This window comes from Danio rerio, chromosome 1 (assembly GCF_052040795.2).
Source record: "Danio rerio strain M-AB ecotype USA chromosome 1, GRCz13ab, whole genome shotgun sequence".
In the NCBI taxonomy this organism is placed as follows: Eukaryota; Metazoa; Chordata; class Actinopteri; order Cypriniformes; family Danionidae; genus Danio; species Danio rerio.
In genome coordinates this window covers 24,167,559-24,188,779 of record NC_141021.1, presented here as the reverse complement: position 1 = coordinate 24,188,779, position 21,221 = coordinate 24,167,559, and the positions used below count along the sequence as shown (strand labels likewise).

General features: G+C 36.2%; 1 protein-coding gene across 1 annotated transcript in view; it reads left to right on the top strand.

Moving 5' to 3' along the window:
• Nucleotides 1–2,822: 2,822 nt before the first annotated feature.
• Nucleotides 2,823–21,221, top strand: part of ldb2b (LIM domain binding 2b) — a 31,211-nt gene continuing 12,812 nt past the window's right edge. The window contains 6 exon segments of the mRNA NM_131315.3: nucleotides 2,823–3,093; nucleotides 6,937–7,039; nucleotides 8,336–8,508; nucleotides 15,739–15,861; nucleotides 18,573–18,656; nucleotides 18,760–18,883. Of these exon segments, the coding sequence (NP_571390.1) occupies nucleotides 2,962–3,093; nucleotides 6,937–7,039; nucleotides 8,336–8,508; nucleotides 15,739–15,861; nucleotides 18,573–18,656; nucleotides 18,760–18,883 (739 nt within the window). The 5' untranslated portion in view covers nucleotides 2,823–2,961.

The window sequence follows — 21,221 nt, the reverse complement described above, 5'->3', positions numbered from 1 at the left end:
GAGAATCTGAAGTTGCATTAATATTTAATCAAAGGATTCAACAATAAAATCCATGTGGATCTCCCCCCCTCTCTCTCTCTTTCTGACTCACTCCATCTCCATTTTTCTTTCACTTTGATTACATACAGTAAATAGATGCATAAGAGTATGTTGGGAGTGAATACATGCAGTAATTACAGAGAAAACACACGCACACACAAAATCTACTTAGTGGAATTACTTTAGCAAGTCACATAAACACACACAGAGAGAGAGAGAGAGAGCAAGAGAAAGAGAGAGAGAGAGAGACTGAGAATGTCTACTCTAACTGATGAGCAAGATTCAGTGACATTTGTTATGATCTTCATCTCACCAGATATCCGGCTTACCTACAAACTTTATATTTCTTTTTTTGCCATATATATATATATATATATATTTTTTTTTTTTTTTGCCATCCTGAAACATGTTCCTTCAAATGAATTCACTACATTGTGCTCTATTTTATGGATTTTAACATGTATAATTGCATTTAATTAATAATATGTGTGTAGTAATGTACTAATAATCAGACTTAAACATTGTACACTGAAAAAAAATGTTCAAAGATGATTCCTTGGATTTACACAATTTTATTATGTTAAGGGGTTGTAAACAATTTAATTGTGTTGAATTTAAACAAACACATTAAGTTGAACATTATTCAATTTAATTTGATTGTTTAAATTCAACACAAATAAATTGTTTGCAACAGTTCTGCATGCAACACTTTTTATACGGAAAATTATAAAATTTAAAAGAAATAAATTTTACAAATTTTCTTGGTATTTCATCTATTTGTTTAATGCAAACGGCACTCAAGCTGCACAAACTACACAATACAAACCTTTAAGATCATGTTCTGAGTGTCTTTGCTGCAAGGAAATCACACAGGGAAGCTAGAAATTATGCAGAACCTTAAATATTTTGTTACAGTTTTAGATCATAACATCTCTTACTTTTAAAAATAACCTAAAATGTTTTTATTTCTAGTTACTAATGATGATAGATTTTCATATTTCAGTGTGAACCCCATAGACAAAAAACAAAATAAAATATTTTAAAATAGTTGTATTACGTTTAAAATGTAAAATAACATTATTATTATTATTATTATTATTATTATATCATCATTATTATCATCATCATTAGCATTATTATCATTATTATTATTATCATCATCATCATTGTTATTATTATTATTATTATTATTCATTCATTCATTTTACTTTGGCTTTATCAGGGTTCCCCACAATGAAATGAACTGTAAACTCCAGCATATGTTTTACACAAGAGATGCCCTTCCAGCCACAACCCAGTACTGAGAAATATTATTATTATTATTATTATTAGTAATAATAATAATAATGATAATACCATATTTTTAAACAAGATATATCTGCTTTCCATGTCAAGAAATTTGTCCTTGGCCCTCTCAATCCTCCTGCCGTTTGCTATTAACGAAAGGGAAATCAGAGAGTGACATCTTGTGGTCATCTTTGATCAAGTCACCATAGAGACAGGAGGAAAATTGATAAATACAAAGACATGGATAGATAGAGAGTCCTCTCATTATCCCGCGCGCTCTCGCTCTCTGCATTTGTACAGCGGTGGAGTGGCTGAATTCCATTCCTTCAGACCCCCCTCTCCCTCTCGCCTTTCCCCATGAGACACAACGCACACAAAGAGCCCAGCAACCACTCTTATTAACTGACCTGCAGGGGGAGGGGTGTGTGTGTGTGTGTGTGTGTGTGTGCGCGCGCTCGCATGTGTGTGATCCTCTTTACTGGTATACCTGCTTTGTGAAGCCACATGAGCATTGAACCATCAATCACACAAGCATAAATGAAGCAACAGGCACTCTGTGTATTAATGTGTGTGTGTGTGTGTGTGTGTGTGTGTGTGTGTGTGTGTGTGTGTGTGTGTGTGTGTGTGTGTGTGTGTGTGTGTGTGTGTGTGTGTGTGTGTGTGTGTGTGTAGCCTACGTGTTACTCTACACTGTTTTGTAAAAAAAAAAAAAAGGGAGTGTCTTGGTTTTGGCCATGAGAAAGCAAGACTGAGAAGGAAAAAAGAAAGTGAAGTAAAGGAGGTGAACTTTTGGGGCCCTGCTTTCCCTCCTAAAACAAGAGAGTAATAGAATCCATATGGTCTCTCTCTCTCTCTCTCTCTCTCTCTCTCTCTCTCTCTCTCTCTCTCTCTCTCTCTCACTCACTGAATGTCCTGTCTGCCCTATCTCTCTCTCATTATGTAAGACTTTTATTGAATATAAAAAATGCAAATAAAGACTGAATTCTTAAAAAATGTCTCCAAACTATGTGAAATGGAGAAACAGAGAATGTGTGTGTGTCTGTATATATGTGGGAGAGCAAGTCTCTTGTGTGAGTCATAAAGAAAGAAATGGAAAAATACAAGTAGAAAGCGCGCGCGCACACACGCGCGCGCTCTCACACACTGTAGTTGCAGTTCTGCATTAAATATGTGCAATGCTGCGTGCAATTCATTTTACATGAGCAAACTATACTATCTACTACAATAGCATATGTAGGCTACCGCAGTGGTTGTTGATTAGATGTATTGAGGATTTTATCTAATAATGTAAGCAAACAGTGAATGGATATAATTTTGCTCTAATTGGCCAACTTGTCAGACTCTACTGTAAGGAAAGACCCTCCAATTTACAGAAGCTTCTCTCCCTCTCACTCTCTCTCTCTACCCCTCCCTCTTCTGCTCCCCCTTCCCCGGTGAAGTCCTCCTCCTCCTCCTCTTCCTCCCCCTCTCCTTCTCCCATGCTCTTCTCTCCTCTCACAGCAGAGCGCGCGTGTGATTTGACAGTCGCATCTCTCCGTGTGTCCGCGAGCGCGCGCGCGTGTGTATGTTTACGATCGTCGTGCTCCACGTGCGGCGTGTGGATGCGCTCCTCGCGCGCTGTCGGTAACAGAAACCATGACCGGCGCGCCGCGCGACCCCTTCTACTCCTCTCCGTTCGGTCCGTTTTACCGGAGACACGCGCCCTACCCGGTGCAGCCAGAGTACCGGATGCACGAGCTCAACAAACGGCTCCAGTCCCGGCCTGAGGTGAGTGATTATACAAAATAAAAATCAGTAAATTATGAAGAATTTACATTTAACATTTTATTAATGTTTTAATGAACTGTAAAGTAAATCCCTCAACCTTTAAACATTCATTTTAGATATTACTTTACAGCTTTTACGCAGTATATAAAGATAACTTTTCCAAAGATAATAAAGGATTTTTTCAATTACTTTAAGATAATAAAAGTGAGAATTTGGCATAATTTGGGCAGTTTTGAATATAGACTTGTTTTCAATTTATGCGTGTAATGATATTAAATTATGTTCCAGGTACTGCTGCTTTTTTCATTACGTTTCCGAGAAGTCTTGTTCAAATTTAATAAAGATGAATCTAATGGTTATGATGGAAATAAGAAGTGAACAACAAGGCACATCTTTCAGGATAGCAGAGCTAACAAAAGATCACAATGTATATCATTAAAAACATTCTTTTTGATCTGATGTGTCATCACCAAACAAGGAATAAGCTGTTTTAACATCTTTTTAAAATTAATTTAAAGTTAATGGCTACTACTAATGTCTAAAAACTAAAACAAATGTCATAATAATTCACAATCATCACAATCAAAAAACTAAATTATAATTTCAAACCATCACACACCAAGTCACTCTTGAACACAATCACTACCAGATCTTTATTATAAAAAATTACACATCATAACAAATGATACTTAATTTGATTGTTTTATTTAAAAAAAGATTGCCTAACGTAAAAAAATGTCTGACTAAATTAAACAATTTCTTACATATAAGTAGTGTTTGTGTCGCCATTCTTTCCAGTTACAAACTGAACTTATTCAAGGACTTTCACATACTGCGCGCTCACACACACCACATTATTTCTTTGCACTGTTTGGGTGAAATACCAAATGCACTATTGATTATGTGGTGGTTTTCAGGAACACAAACCTCGGTTTGATGTTCTTTAAGGTTTATGTGGAAGTATGATTTATTATAGGGCTCTCCATAGGACAGAAAACAGACAATGCAGTGTGACTAGCATTGCTGTACCATGATATATATTTTAAAAATAATATAATTCCTCTCCCTCAGTAGCAGGAACTGCAGTGCAAGCATGGTAATATTTTCTTCTTCTCATGCCTGCAGTGTGTGTGTGTGCAAAAATCAGCCACAATAAATTGGACTTTTAAAATATTGCCTCCACTGAGAAAAAAAAAAACAATGTGAATAAGTGAATCCGCAGAATGAAGTGTAACCGCAGAGCTATGAAATGCTGTTCAGCACACCTGGAGTCATAATAATTTGACAGCTTGCGCTAAGAGAAGCTGAACTGTTGGAATGATGACCTATAGAAACAATCCTGATAATAACTCTCTCTTACAAGGACTAAAACCAACATTGGTTTGTCACTTGAGTAAATTTACTGCCTAAATAAGTACTAAATGTGTCATGATTTTTCCTGATAATTATATTTCTAAAGGAGCTGTTGAAGTGAAATTTAAATTTTGGTAAATATAAAAACATACAAATAGACCAAAATATAATAAATTAAAATCTTAAACATTATTTATATGTGATAACAATGGAATAACACAAGGAGAAGGTGCTGAAGTACTGAAATATATGTCAATACTTTGTATAAAGCCTTTTTTTAATGACAGCTTCAAGATGAGTCATACTGTATGCTTTGCCCAGGTGTGATTTTTTGAACGGTTCTGTGGGTTCATCCATCAACTCTGATCTTTAATTCTTAATTTTTATTGGGTTCAGGTCAGGTGATTGTCTGGGCCATTGTAGCCACTTTATTTTCTTTTCTGAAACCAACTGAGAGTTTCCTTCTCTGTGTTAGGGATCGTTTTGCTGAAATGTTTACCATGGTTTTAACTTCATCATCCTAGTAATGTGGCTATTGGGACTGAAGCAGCTAATATTACGTGATGGAGGGCTGTTTTCTAAGAGAGAGATTGCAGCTGCTGTCTGAGCTTTCCTTGCATTTAATGCCTCCCTTTCTTCACTTGTTCAATATTTTTTAAAGTGTGCGTTTCATTTTATTACACATAACTTAGTTTGTAATAAAAAAAACAACTAATAAACTTATTCATTGTATGTATGCATGGATTTATGGATTATTTTGGGTGTACCCCTAGAAATTTAGAAAGATGTTTTTTGGGGAAAAAATGGTGTATATATAATGATTAATGTATAATGTATGAATGTATAAAAATGATTATATGCAATAAATATATAAATAAATATAGGATTTATATAGAATTATTAGCCCCCCTTTGATTTTCTTTATTTTTTTAATATTTCCCAAAAGAAAGAAATTTTCACAGTATGTCCGATAATATTTTTTTCTTCTGGAGAAAGTCTTATTTGTTTTATTTCGGTCAGAATAAAAGCAGTTTTGCATTTTTTTAAAAATCATTATATATATATATATATATATATATATATATATATATATATATATATATATATATATATATATATATATAATGGCTTGTTAAGCCTTTAAATGTTACTAAACTAAATAGTGTCTTGAAAAATATCTAGTAAAAAATATTGTTTACTGTCATCATGGCAAAGATCAAATAAATCAGTTATTAGAAATGAGTTATTCAAACTAATATGTTGAAAAAAATTAGCTGAAAAAAATATATAGGGAAAAATAAACAGGGAGGCTAATAATTCTGACTTGTGTATGTATGTATGTATGTATGTGTGTTTTATATATATATATATATATATATATATATATATATATATATATATATATATATATATATATATATATATATATATATATATATATATATATATATATATATATATATATGCAGACCATAAAACTGTACATGCATTATTTAATTAAAAGATTGTAGCGGGGAATTGCAGAAGAAGAAAAAAACTTTTTGTCATTAATATAAGTAATTATTTTTCTGTCTTAATTTATTAATTAAAAGTAAATTAAATTAAATAAATCATTTAAGGAAGATCATTGTATATATGTAATAACATTATAGCATTTAAGAATCAATTTATTATAATAATAATAATAATAAAAATCATAATAATTATTAAAAAAAATACATAACAAAATAAATTAAAACCATATAGAGCCTTTTTTTGCCAGAAAACTGCAGATTAAATCTTCTTCTTTGTTGACAACTAATTTATAAGCCATTCTCATTACAATCTCTGGAAGATGTTTGACGCATTTTCAAATGCATGTAATAAGTTTCTCAGACTCACAGCACTTGCAGAAATGGAGTTCATGTGTATCATTTTCTACAAACTGAGCCCCTCCGAGACGCCGAAAACACTGTTATCATCAGCTGCTCGCATCAAAAGATCACACTGCTGTGCCACTCATCAGATTACATATTTATACAATTACAGTACTGTCTTTGCAAAATTATATTCACACTAAATCATATTCCCAGGCATTGTTAGAGTTAAAAAAAAATGTTACAAGCCAATTGGCAAGTAATAGTGTTTGATATACTCACCAACGCCAAGTTTTCCTTGCATTTATGAGTGTTAATTTTATCCCATCAATGTATAACACGAGAAGACTGAACCATAACAGCTGTCAAAATACAGTTTATTGCTGGCATAATCATGTCCAATACAATCAATTGAATCTCAGTAGCAGGCCAGCGGTAGTTGGCTGGATTTGTGGTGTAAATTGCTGCCCTTAATGGAGCGAGTCAACTTGGGTGTGTGTTTATAATAAACAGAAAGCTTTGAAATGATAATCACTGTGCCAGCCCTAATTATGGTCATTCTGGGTCATTCAGAGGCCAAGCACTTCTGTGGTTCTCCTCAGTGTTAAAAGTGTGTTAATGTGTGATCCCACAGGACTGTGATATTCTGTGGTGGGATGCTTTCTGCACCGAGTTCTTTGAGGAAGATGCCACGCTCACACTCTCGTTCTGCCTCGAGGAGGGACCCAAGACGTACAGTAAGTGTGTGCAGAGTCATAAGCGCTCCAGACGGGGACCCCCTTCCCCCACCACAATATTCAAATTTTGGTGGTTCAGAATTTGTGTTTCAGTGATACGTTATTCTGATTTTACTTTTGCTCCCAAAAATATTTGAAATATCTGGCTTGGTCGTTGATCAGATTCTTGTCTATTTTTCTAAATTAAAATAGGAATTGAGTTTACAAAATTTGATTATGGCACAAATCATAAATCATTTAGAATAGAAAGAATAAAATTCTTTAGCATAACATTTTATGATTTGTTTTCAGGCAGCTGTGTTTGATATTTGCAGTGACAACATGCATAATAAAAACATAAAAGAGGAAACGGTATTATAGAAAGATGCTCAAAAAGACTTAGAATCTCAACTATTTTGTCCTTTTATGACAATCAAGTTCAGTTTAGGTTGTAAAATCTCATGTGGTGCAAAAAAACATCATGATGTTTACGAGTAATTCATTTATTATATTAAATAAAATACATTTTATCATTAAATTTCAATAATACACAGGCTTCTTTGAATTTTTTAAGGCATTTGCCAGCCACATCCTTGAGTTTATGCATCAGAGGATTTTGTAAACATCAAAATACAATAAAATCAACCAACTCTGGATCATAACAACGATTACTTATTAAAAATCTAATAAATGAGATCTGTGAGCATGTGTGCACTTTTAGAAATCATTAAGAGCATACTTTATGCTAAATAAATTTGATCTGTAAAAAAATATACACTTTTTATCTCTCACTCTCTTTCTAGAGTGTGAATTTAGATCGATTTTATCGTATTTATACTTATATTTCACTTGAGTTGCTGGATTTCACTCATTCTCATTCATTCCTTATTCACTGTGTATGTGCTGAGATTTGATTGACAGGTCTGGGGTGTTCAAATAAATATGGGCCTGCAGACTTCACACACCTCTCCTGCAGTGATTGACAGCTCCAGAGCACTAACTGTTCTGAGCGCACGAACAGCCTGCTGGACTTAATGCCTGCGGCATTCAGTAGCCTGTTTGTTTCGAACTCTTAAGGGACCACACACACACACAGACACACAAATACACACATTCGCAGTTGCCAGTTCAGGTGTTCAGTCCAGTGTGCCTCCTAACTTTGAGTGTCTTTCATCATATGGTCATAAATAAATGAATTGCATTGAGTCTGCATCCTTCTTTTCTTTAGTTTGGTAATCAGCAAACACAACTGACATCTTCAGCATGTAAAATCACTCTCCACATATGTTTCTCACACTCTCGTTCCTTCTTCCCCAGCCATCGGGCGCACCCTGATCCCTCGTTACTTCAGTTCGCTCTTCGAAGGAGGAGTCTATGAGTTGTTTTTTGAGCTGAAACAAACAAAGGAGTCGTTCAACAACTCAACTATTACCGTCGACTCTCATCACTGTACTATGACAACACAACATGGCAAACCTACATTCACTAAGGTACTGCTTCTGCACGCACAAGTCTGGCTCAGTCAGTCTTTGCTTCCTCATTTCGAGCACTAATGTATTCCTCATTGTGAATTCTGGGCTGGAACTGCACAAAACAAAAAAGGAAAATATAACCCCCACTCTCTCCCTCCTGCTCTTGCTTTTTCTCGGCTTTCTCTCTCTCTCTCTCTCTCTCTCTCTCTCTCTCTCTCTCTCTCTCTCACCCTCCCTCCCTTATTCTGCTTCCCTCTCTCATACACAAAAACTGCTTCTTTTTTTTCCCCTTCATACAGGTTTATGCTTTAAAATTTTGGGAAAACCTTAGTAGAAAAATCTGAATTCTAATTTATTGTGAGTTCTGTTCAGAAATGGCTCTTTTTGTAGTTCTGTAATGACACAAATACTTTATTCCCAAAGCTAAAAAAAAAAATAATATAACTGCCTAATGCATGATTTCCTGAATGTCCTATGCAATATTCATATGGTACGCCACTGTACGATCCAGAATCTCTCAAATGTCAATTAGAGAGACGGAGTTTTGTCCAACTTTGCTTTTTAGTAAATGAACATTTGTGAATTAAATATTGATTTGGAAGACTGTATGTTGTAGCTAAGTTATACAGATACAGTTCCCAAGTGTTTGTGTGTGTGTGTGTGTATGTGTGTACTGGAGGCATTGATCAGAGCGTGTCTGCTGGGATTACATCCCTCCCGTTGCTATGCCAACCTTGCAGCTACCCTCCGTTCCCCCGGCAACAGAATGTTGGGGTTCAGAGTTCCACACAGAATCCTGCTTGAGCTGAAAATACTGCTTTAATGAGAGAGCCGTATAATTTGATTTGTTCTAAATTAATGAAACACAAAAAGTAGTTAGAAGTAATTCTCCTGCGTGTTTTTCACCAGTCAAGTTGGTGTTATGATCTTAGAATGTACAATTAAAATGATGACTGCAAGATTATTTCTGTGGGTAAAAGACAACAATTTGTCTTCAAGAATAAAAACATAATTAAAGCGTAATAATTTTGTAAATACTTGCTTATATATGTATTTCTGCAGAAGTAATGACTATTATATATATTTTACAAAATAATGCATAGCATCTAGATTACAGTTGTAACACTGGTTCCGCGATGGGAGGCCATTCCTGTAAGTATAAAGATATTTAAGTCACTAGTTCAGGATTGATCTGAGGAGCTGAGTACTATACTGAGCACTCAGATGGTGGCTGAGGCTGTGGTCATTAAGACATAACAACTCTGTGCCCTTTTTCAGGGAACTGGAGGTTACATCTGTAACCAAAAATATTCCCTTTCACTTGGTCACCTTTAGTTCTTCCAACAAGGACTGGAAAGGGCCACAATCACTAAAACAAGTTACATGTTTGATGGCAATGCTGTCAAGTGTAAGCATGAGCAGACAAGCATCATCCAATGCATAATCATCCAATCCAATGTCCACTGGAACCCAAAATTACCAAATTTGGGAATGTATTAATTCATTCATTTTCCTTTGGCTTAGCCCCTTTATTTATCTGGGGTCGCCACACGGAATGAACCGTCAACTTATTCAGCATATGTTTTACACAGCGGATGCCCTTCCAGCTGCAACCCATAACTGGGAAACACCAATACACACTCATCCACACCCATACACTTCGGCTAATTTAGTTTATTCAATTCACCTATAGCGCATGTCTTTGGACTGTGGGGGAAATAGGAGCAACCGGAGGAAACCCACGAGGGGAACATGCAAACTCCACACAGAAATGCCAACTGACCCAACCAGGACTCAAACCAGTGAGCTTCTTGCTGTGAGACGACAGTGCTAAGCACTGAGCCACTGTGTCGCCTAAATTTAGGAATGTTAAAAAAATTTAAATGTGTACAATTTTTTATGCAGTTTACCTAGCTATTCATCAGTAGTGTGTTGGTAAAGCATTCCTTTTAGAATTGGAAGGATTCTGTGGGGACCTGATATACTATCTGTTGGGGAGAAAATTTGCCAAAATGCATATTGACTACTGCCGAGGATACTCACTAGAAGAGCAGAATATACAAGTGCAAACATCTCCAGGTGAGAGAGAAATTGAACAGCAGGCATGATACTGAGCAAACTGTTTCCAGTTAAGCCTAGTTCACACTACAGGATTTTAAACATCAGCAGATCGCTGTGCCGTTCACACTACATGACTTGACTTTGTGTCTTTTAATCTCAGTGGTGTTCACACTACGCAACACTCCGTGAACGACCAACAAGAGGGGGGTCACACACTACATGATCTGACAACAACTCATTCCCCATCAGCTCATTCAAGCTACCAAACCACAGCCAATGAAATTTTGAGGGAGGAGTCGTCAGATAAAGCTGAACACTATTGGCTGCTTGTGTGCTGATGACATCACTGACAGCGTTTCAAGCTTTGGAGAAAGCATTTAAAAACATCGTCAAATCAGCTGATTTATCAGCGGATTAATCACTCATCTGCAGGTTCCAATGGATAGATACACAGAGAGTTATTAATTTTTTTAAAATTGTATAACTATTTGAAATAAAACTAACATATTTATAAAACCCTGCCGTTTTCTAACTATCAGTGCATTTCTTTCTGACATTGTTATTTTTTTTTTTTACAAAACAGTAAAGAACTGAGCATTTCTGCCTTAAATTACCATATTGGTTAAAATGACTGCATGCATGTCTGATACTTTTCACTGTGACTTTAAATATGTGTGCATTTTCTTGCCTAGCAATTTCCTGCTAACATAAACAAAACTTTCTGATGGCAAAAACATCAATTTACTTCAGATATCTTTCAAAACAGCATATTCTGTGCTGTGAAATAGCTCCTGTTTAAAAGTGAAAATGAAAGCCAAGACCTTTAAGTGTTTTAGTATTTTAACTACATATTTATAGGCTGTATTACCAAAAAAATATTATATTTTTAGGGTAATGGTGTCATTAAATATGATGCCAGACATTCAAAGCTTAATTTTAATATCTCAATAATAGCTTTGAATGTAAATATGGTGTGACAGTATGGCGTTTTATATGAGAACGGTCAGAATGAGCAGTATTGTAATTCTAATAGTTACAGAATTCTAGTTCCACTGTTATATAGCCTACTCTCATGTCTGCGCTAACGCGATGCACCGATGCCCATTCTGACCAATCACAGATGTTTCTGCTTAGCTCCTGAACACACAGGCACGTGGCTCATGCTGATATGCTCTCTCATTGGCTGCAGCTCGTCACTACATCTGACCACACGTGGGGTTGAGTCGGCCGACTGCTCTGGAATATTTAGCATGCTGAATGTTGGATTTCCGTCTGCGAGGTGTCGGCGATGCATCAGCGAGCCTCGTTGATGCGTTGTTCAGTAGTTCACACATAAAGAGCGGCGAGCGCCGAGCACCCGCAGATTTCTTCCCGATCACAGCCCGATCTGTCGGCGAGCTCGTTAACTTCCAAATCGGGCTCAAATCAGGCTTAAAATCCTTTAGTGTGAACTAGGCATTACCTGTTATTATCCAATACACTGGAAGAGACTAGCTCCACTCTGAGACTGCAGAATCACACAAATGTGTTAGGTGTTGCCCAGCTTACAGTTCTACTGTTGTCTATTAAAGACAAACCTGAAAGATTAAGCTCTCACCCTCACGGCTTGGCATGTTGGTACACCCAAATTATGGCATTCATGATCGAGTGAGCCTCTGTTTTGAGACAGCTCTTCCCTTTCTTTGACCTCAGAAACTGAAAAGGAGCTACTCACAGCATCTAAAGTTCTGGGTAAGGCCAATGTAAAGGTGCAGGGTACAAATAGGATACAACAAAACAAAATCTGTGTTTGTCTACTTAGAGGACAATGTTTGCAGGTTCGCCACCTGATCATGAAAAAGAGAAAAACAATGGTGAGAATCTTGGGCACTTATCTATTTTGATTTATCATGACAGTTTGAAAGTAAGCTTTGCTGAATTCAAGAGATGATACACTGACTGTAAATGCTTGCAAGTGCCATAACCATATAACCCTGCAGCCCAAGACCAGTTATTCAGGGCAAGGGCTGAGTCTGGTCAGTACTTGGATGGGAGACAACATGAGAAAGCTAGGTTGCCGTTGGAAGGGGTGTTGGAGAGGCCAGCAGGGGGCAAGTTCTAACACCCCAGTATAGTGAAGGGGACACTATACTGTCAGTGAGTGCCGTCTTTCGGATGAGGTGTTAAACCCTGGTGTCCTTGTCCACCGGCCCTTACCGACCACAGTCTCCAAATCATCTCTATTCACCAAAACAGCTGTATCACAGTTTCTCCACTTTACTAGAGTGTGGTGAGCACATTGGTGCCATTGTTCTGTGGCTGCCATTGCATCAACCAAATTGATGCTGCACACTGATGATGGTGCGGAGAGAACCCTCTCATGATTGTGAAGACCTTTGGGTGTATGGCCATACACAATAAATGTGCTATATAAATACACATTACATTACAAGTCCCATACCCTCTTGATAGAATACAGCACATCCAGGAGACCAAGTCTTTTGGGCATAACTGTATATTTAAGCTCAACTGAATAGAGTGGTGTGAAAGTATCTCTCCTCCCTCTATATCTATGGAGGGATCCCAAGATGGTACAAAATAAGACAAGTTTTTACTTAAATCTGACCGAACTGATGGGGCAAGTTCAGGGGTCTTCTCTGACGAAAAAAAAATAGCTACTCAACAAACCGTCTCTACTTCAGGGTATGGGGCAAGGGTCAACAATCTTGGTCCTGAAGAGCCAGTATCCCTGCAGAACTTAGAACACTGGTTTGGAAGGTTCGAGTGACCTTGATTAGCTTTTTTGGATGTATTTAATTATGGTTGAAGCTAAACTTTTCAGGAAACTCCCTCCACAAACAATTTTAGTAACCCCTGGCGTAGGCTTTCTTTGTAGACGGACTCTAGCCTGTCATAGTGTCTACCACTGCACATTGTATGCCACTAAAGTCTTTACTGTTCATCATACAGTAATATGTGGAAGTTCCAAAGATCCAGATCTAGATGATCCCTGAGAATGAAGAACCTTATTCAGAAGAATCCTCAAAGGTGGAGCTGTTACAAGGAGCAAACGTTTTTGAAACCAAGTTCAGGTGGGCCAGTATGGCACAACAAGGCTTGCTCCTCATCCTCCCTGAGCCTGCACAGTGTCTCAAAGCAGACTCAATTAGGGGATTGTGTACTAGCACAAACCCCAGGCCCAACTGCGTGCCATTACTATTGTGCTGAAACAAACAAGTTTACCAGGGTTTCTACACTGTGTAAATATGGTAAATAAGCTGAGACATGCAATGAGAGCACCAATGTAGTAGTGTGTTTTCTTTACTAACCAACACATGCTTACCCTGCATAAGCATCTGAAACAGTTGCAAAATGAGGAGCACTGCTAGCACCTTCATGCAATTGATATGCCTATGTAGTTGGGGTTGCACATACTGCACACTTGATGTGAGCTGCAATGCTATGCCCATCTCTGGACTGATGCAGTTTTATATACAGTAATCCAAGCACTGTGGCTGCGGATGCCATATGCCCTGTAGCATGTGAAAATATATATATAACCCCAGAATAGGTTTTGGGAGGCCAGCACTGACTGGGTGTACTCATTAGTAAGACACACCGACAAGGTGACCAAGCACCGGCGGCTGTTTTACTTCATTAGGGTAATCTGCTCTTTTCTCAGTTGTCTCTGTTATGGACTGGACCAGAGATACTGCTGGACAGTGCTAACCTGGCTTGACAACTTTGTGCAAGTGCACCAATAGGACAGTTGCTGATGTACCTACATGTATGCTAGGAAAATGAAAGGAAGTTTGAATACTCAACTTGGGGCACAGAATGTCATGCAATGCTAACCTACCTCACTAGGGCCACACAAAGAGACTGGAGATTTGAGAGGAAGGGACCCACCGACTAAAAGCCTCCTGACAAAACAAACAATGCATCGCACACTGTCATCCTACAAGGTGCAATATCTAGAGAGCATGCAGGAAACTTTTAATTGATTGAATATGTGGGAAGAGTGAGATTTGCACATGCTCCCCCTGGTTCTCCACTGGGAAGGGGCAGTCTCTTCTGACTATGGGTGGCTCGTCTCAAGGGCACGATAGACATATCTCTTTTCTACAGGAAGATTGATGCAGCTGTTGTGAAGCTGCTTTGTGTTATTGGCTTGGTGCTTTGAAGCATGTGTTGAAATTAGAAAGGTATGCTCTAGGCCAGGGGTGTCCAAACTCTGTTCTGGAGGGCCGGTGTCCTGCTGAGTTTAGCTCCAACTTGCTTTAACACACCTGCCAGGAAGTTTCTAGTATATATAGTAAGAGCTTGATTAACTGATTCAGGTGTGTTTGATTAGGGTTGGAGCTAAACTCTCCAGGAAACCGGCCCTCCAGGACCGAGTTTGGACATCCCTGCTCTAGGCAACGGGCATACAGTTCACCAAGAGCCAGAGGTTGGGTGGCAACGTTCTTAACTTGCTAACAGATGCTTGATGGCATTCATCTGCACTGTAGAGAACTATTGGGAACTCCTACAAGACCCTGACAATGTCACAAAAACACTGTCCAGAAAGAGGGTTTTGTTTTTACATCCTTTATATTGGCCAGGTTTAGCAAGAGGTGACATTCTTGGACCATCATAGTTACTTGATCTAAGGAGCATGCAGTGACCTTTGTGAAGTCAGTTGCTCTTTGCAAGTTGTGCATGAACCTTTCTAGGCTTGGTGTACCTGTAGGATAACCATGGTATGTATGGCAGAGGAGACAAGGCCCCCAGCAGAATAAGCTCTGGTATTCAGGAAAGCAAATAACTTACACCCATTGGATGCAATTCTGAACTTATTCCTCAGATGGCAGCATTTTGCATGCAAAGGTTGACCACAACTGCACTCTTCATCTTGGGAACACCTTGGGAAGAGCTTCAGAGCCTTCCAAGCTTATGCTCATCATGTTGTTTCATTTTTACTTAAATCTGTGGTTTGTATACATTAATAAGGAAATATTATTTCACTCATATTTAATTTTTACAATCTACATACAGACAATTTACTTGTAATTTTGTAACAATTTACTTGATATTTTCCTGGCCCCATATGTAGTTTGTGGATCTGTCTTATTATATTATGAAAGTTTTGAAACTGAATGACAAGCAAACTGAAGGTTGTAGGGAACAGTCTTCTAATCCTTATCCTGTTTTTTCTTTCTTTCACAGGTGTGTACAGAAGGTCGACTGATTCTTGTGTTCACCTTTGATGACCTGATGAGAATCAAAACATGGCACTTCACCATTACGCATTACAGTGAACTCATTCCTCGCAGTGTCTTGGCTGTTAATGTGAGTTACTTTTCACGTGAATCAAAAAAAAATTCCCGAATACATCTGATACTAGATCATACACAAGCTGGATATTCTTCTTCTTTGGTCAAAATTGTCAGCGTATAAAAGAGCAAACTGTTATGAATAATGAATCCCATCAAATTATGTTTAAATTTTAAATGGACTACCAAGAATCCCCAAAATAGTTTTTACTCCAAATTTGAATATGAAATCTACAATTTCAAGGTGATAACTGGAAACCACTGCACTCTAAATGTTAATATAAATTAAACATTGCACAATCAGTTACTATTATATCAAAAATAAGTGAATGATAGTAATGAGAAACATTATTAAAATTTAATTGATTCATTCATTTTATTTTCGGTCTATTCCCTATTAATCAGGGGTCGCCACAGTAGAACGAACTGCCAACTTATCCAGCATGCTTTACGCAGCAGATACTCTTCCAGCTGCAACACATCACTGGGAAACACCCATACACACTTATTCACACACACATACACTACGGAAAACCTGTGGAGGAAACCCAAGCCAACACAGGGAGAACATGCAAACTCCACACAGAAATGCTAACTGACCCAGTCGAGGCTCAAACCAGCAACCTTCTTGCTATGAGGCAACAGTGCTACCCACTGCGCCACTGCGCTGCCAACATTTAAACATTTTATAACAAATTATATTTATATACTTTTTATGTATTTTTTTTACAATATGGAGAAGTGAGAATGTACTGTAACTTGAATCAACTGCAAATCAACCAGCATGGCTATAACATCAAGGCCACTGGTCTGATACTCATTTTCATTGGCATCTCATTCAGCAAAGAACCTTTGTGACTATGAAACATTTTTAGTGCCCAAAAGGTTACTTATGCTGAAAAAAGGTTTGTTAGATTACAAAATGCTTTCTCACTAATTAATAATAAAATGATTATTTTGAACCACAGCTCAATGAAAGATTCTTCGGGGAATCCAAATTCTTTTCCATAGCATCACTGCAAAAAGCTCTCTTTAAAGCTTTTATTTTTAGGAGTAAATGATTCATTTTAGGGCGTCACGGTGGCGCAGTGGGTTGCTGGTTCGAGCCCCAGCTGGTTCAGTTGGCATATCCATGTGGAGTTTGCATGTTCTCCCCGTGTTCACGTGGGTATTCTCTGGGTGCTCCAGTTTCCCTCACAAGTACAAAGACATGCAGTATAGGTGAACTGAATAAGCTGAATTGGCCATTGTGTATCTGTGTGAATGCAAGAGTGTATAGGCATTTCCCGGTGTTGGGTTGCAGCTGGAAGGGTTTCCGCTGCATAAAATATATGATGGATAAGTTGGCGGCTCATTCCCTTGTGGCAACCCTTGATTAATAAAGGGACTAAGCCGGAAAAAAAAATGAATGAATGAATGATTCATTTTATATACTGAGTACATGTTGTAAGTTGGTGGTTCATTCTGCTGTGTCAATCACTGATTAAAAAAGGGACTAAGCTGAAAAGGAAACAAATAAATGAATGTTGGAAGAATAAAAGTTTAGTAAAATGTCAGTCAATTACTTTTTGTCTATTAATTTGATCCCCTTCTCTTTGTGTCAGAAATTTTTAATGTGACTCATAATCTTAGTCATGGTTATTATGAATACACTGTTCTTGGTAATTTCTGACACTGTAATAACTTCAACACTATTCTGACCTGCAGTCTCTTTGCAGATGAGCAAAATGCCATTCTATTGTTTCCTTAAAGTGAAGATTTGCGCTGTTTTTGCCTGTTCTGCATAGTCCAATTTGGTCTGTGAAACTCGATAATGTTAAGTCTCCAACATTATTTATCTTCATTTGTGTTCAACACTTCAAAAAATCAAACATGTGGAAGGTGAATAAATTATGTTAGAATGTTCATTTTTGAGGCAAAATGATGTGGTTAGCACTTTCGGCTCACAGCAAGAAGGTTGCTGGTTCGAGTCCCAACTGGTTCAGTTGGCATTTCTCTATGGGGTTTTTCATGTTCTCCCCGTGTTAGCGTGAGTTTCCTCTAAGTGCTCTAGTTTCCCCCATTCCAAAAACTAACGCTATAGGTGAATTAAATAAAATAAATTGGCTGTAGTGTATATGTGTAAATGAGTGTGTGTGTGTGCGGGTGTTTCCCAGTACTGGGTTGCAGCTGGAAGGGCATTCGCTGTGTAAAACATATGTTGGATAAGTTTGTGGTTCATTCCACTGTGGCAACCCCTAATGAATAAAGGGACTGAGCTGAAAAGAAAATGAATGAATGAATGAATGAATGAATGAATGAATGAATGAATGAATGAATGAATGAATGAATGTTCATTTTTAGGTGAGCTATTTTTTCCAGCTTTATCATTTTCTTTAACAAAAATAAAACAAATGCTAATTATTAGATTATTATTATCTGGTTTCCTTCACCATGCGTGGGTTATATGTAACATGCATTTGTTTGGAATGCTTGCAAACACAGGTATTTTTCCGATGCATTCACAGGTAGCAGGTTATAGTATAACAAAATGCATTTCAGCCCTTTTTTTATCAATCAAGGTGAAAGCATCCAAACCTTTTAGCTAAGCTGTCAGGATGTTGCTATGGAAACATATCCTATAATGAATTAGAGCTCTGGATGGAGCACAAAATAAGAGAGAATAAATGGACTTGTGTGTTTGTGTGTGTGTGTGTGCGTGCGCGTGTGTGTGTGTGTCTTTGTCAGGCACAAGACCCTGGAGCTGTGGAACAACTGTCCAAAAACATCAGTCGAGTGGGACTCACCAACCTCACGCTCAACTACCTCAGAGTATGTCACATATACACACTATTTCAACACACCCTGTCTCTTACGCGTGGTCATTTATTTGTGTTGAACAATGGAGTGAGAATATTTTTTTGTTTGTGTGCAGTTGTGTGTGATTCTAGAGCCCATGCAGGAGCTCATGTCAAGGCATAAGACATATGGACTGAGTCCCCGAGACTGCCTGAAGACCTGCCTGTTTCACCAGTGGCAGAGGATGACCACGCCACCAGGTCTCACACACAGACACACACACATATGCTGGGTTTACATAGACATGATCATTTTTATATTGCTCTCAGAAATAAACACACTGGGTGCCGTTTGAAAAGATGCACTTTAGGTACCAATATGTAGTTTTTAAAAAGGGAACATCGCAGAGACTATTTCAGGTAAAGTTAATTTTCACATTTAGTTGTAATTAATAATAGTAATAATAAAAAATTAATCACTTTAGAATTATAAGGTTCTATCTGACATTTTTGTCAAAATTGAAAATTGACACATTCTTATTAAATGGCAACTTATTTACATTATGGGATATATATATATATATATATATATATATATATATATATATATATATATATATATATATATATATATATATATATATATATGTAAGTTGTTGACATTTTAAGACTTTTTATTTAAAAAAAATTAAATAAAAATAGCATTTGTTTGCTATGTGGAATATAAAAACTTTGAAGCTCAATATCTCAAAATGATTCAGAATGCAGATAGAACCCAAGGTGACAATTTTTGAAGTAATCATTTGATTTTTTTGAAGTAAAAATGAGTAATCATTCTGATTTCCCCAAAGATTAATAATATATTTTTTTCTGCTAGTTTTATTTAAATAAAACATTTATAATATATTTTACACAATTTATAAATTTTATTAGTTTTCGTTAATTAATATTTGTTTGTAGTTGTACTTTTTTTTTTTAAATGTTGTCTTGACATTGGCTGAAATGTAAAAGTTGTCTTTTTATTAATTTAATATTGCATTTAACATTTACTCAGTTAAGATTTACTAATAAAAATGTTTTATTGGTTTACACTCTTAATGATGCTAATGAATAGTCATTTTGATTTCCCCAAAGACTAAACATTTAAAAAAAAAAAAAAGTAACACCCCAGAGACTGCTTTTTAATCTTTATTTCAGTTTAAGTTTTTTTCACATTTTCCTTCTTAGTTTCATTTCATTAAAATGTTTATAATATATTTTAATCGAAACATTTTTATAGTTTTTTATTAAATTGTATGTAAAAATGTTGCCTTGACATTGGCTGAAATACTAATAAGTTGTCTATTTGTTAATTTAATATTGCATTTAACATTTATTCAGTTAAGATTTACTAATGGAAATGTTCTATTGGTTTACACTTTTAATTGTAAAGGCTCCTTCATGAGGTTTTGGCAGTGATGATAGTAAGCAATGATTTTGATTTCCCCAAACATTACAAATAGTAAAAAATGTAAGAGACAGCTTTTCATCTTTATTTCAGTTTAAGATTTTATTTTTTTTCACATATTCCTGCTTAGTTTTAATTCATTAAAATGTTTATACTATATTTAATTGAAACATTTTAATAGTATTTATTAATTAATAATTTTGCATTTAACATTTATTCAGTTTAAATTTACTAATGAAAATGTTTTATTGGTTTTGGCAGTGATGCTAATGAGTAATATTTGTTTTTCCCTCAAAGATTAAAAAAATGTAAAAAAAAAAAAAAAAAGTAACACCTCAGAGACTGCTTTTTATCTTTATTTCTGTTAGAATCTTATCTTAAAGTCTTAATTTCCTATTTAGTTTAAATTCATTTGGATTTTTAATAACATATTTTATATAATTTTTAACATTTTTAATAGTTTTCATTACTTGTTTGTAGTGATTTTATTATAAATGCTGCCTTGGCATTAGCTGAAATGTCTATTTAACAAGTTTAGATTTAAATGAACATTTATTCAGTTTATTCATGAAATGGTTTATTGGTTTACACTCTTAGTTATAAAGGCTCAACCATGATGTTTTTTCAGTGATAATAAGTAATTGTTTTGATTTCCCTAATATTCTAACAGTGAACTGCAACATTTTCTTTTAATTTAAAGAAGCTTATTTTGTGTAAGTTTAATAGACAGCAGATAAAGGTTCCTCATGAAATCCTAGATGCTGATAAATAACCTGTATTTTTGTGAGTGTACTTTCAGTTTTCGTGTACGGTAATAGCCTGACTCCCACATTTTCATTAGATCTTGTTTCGTGGCTCCTCTTAGCTTTGGTTCTCTCTTAAATACAGTGTGTCGCAGTATTGCCAGCATTGTTTAGCTACTCTTTCCCCCTAAGCGTTTAATTCCTTTCTGTTGTTCTGCTCTTTTAGAGCTACAAAATGTCATTAAATTTACAGTAGTTTGTTTCATACATGGTAAACATATTTCATATGCCTTATTAACATTTCAAAGTACTGAGCACAGGCTGTTAAGGGTTTTTCTGATCTGTGGTAATTAGTGAAGGCTTTGACCTTGTTTTGTTATTTATGTGTTATTTTACTGCTGGTTTTAAA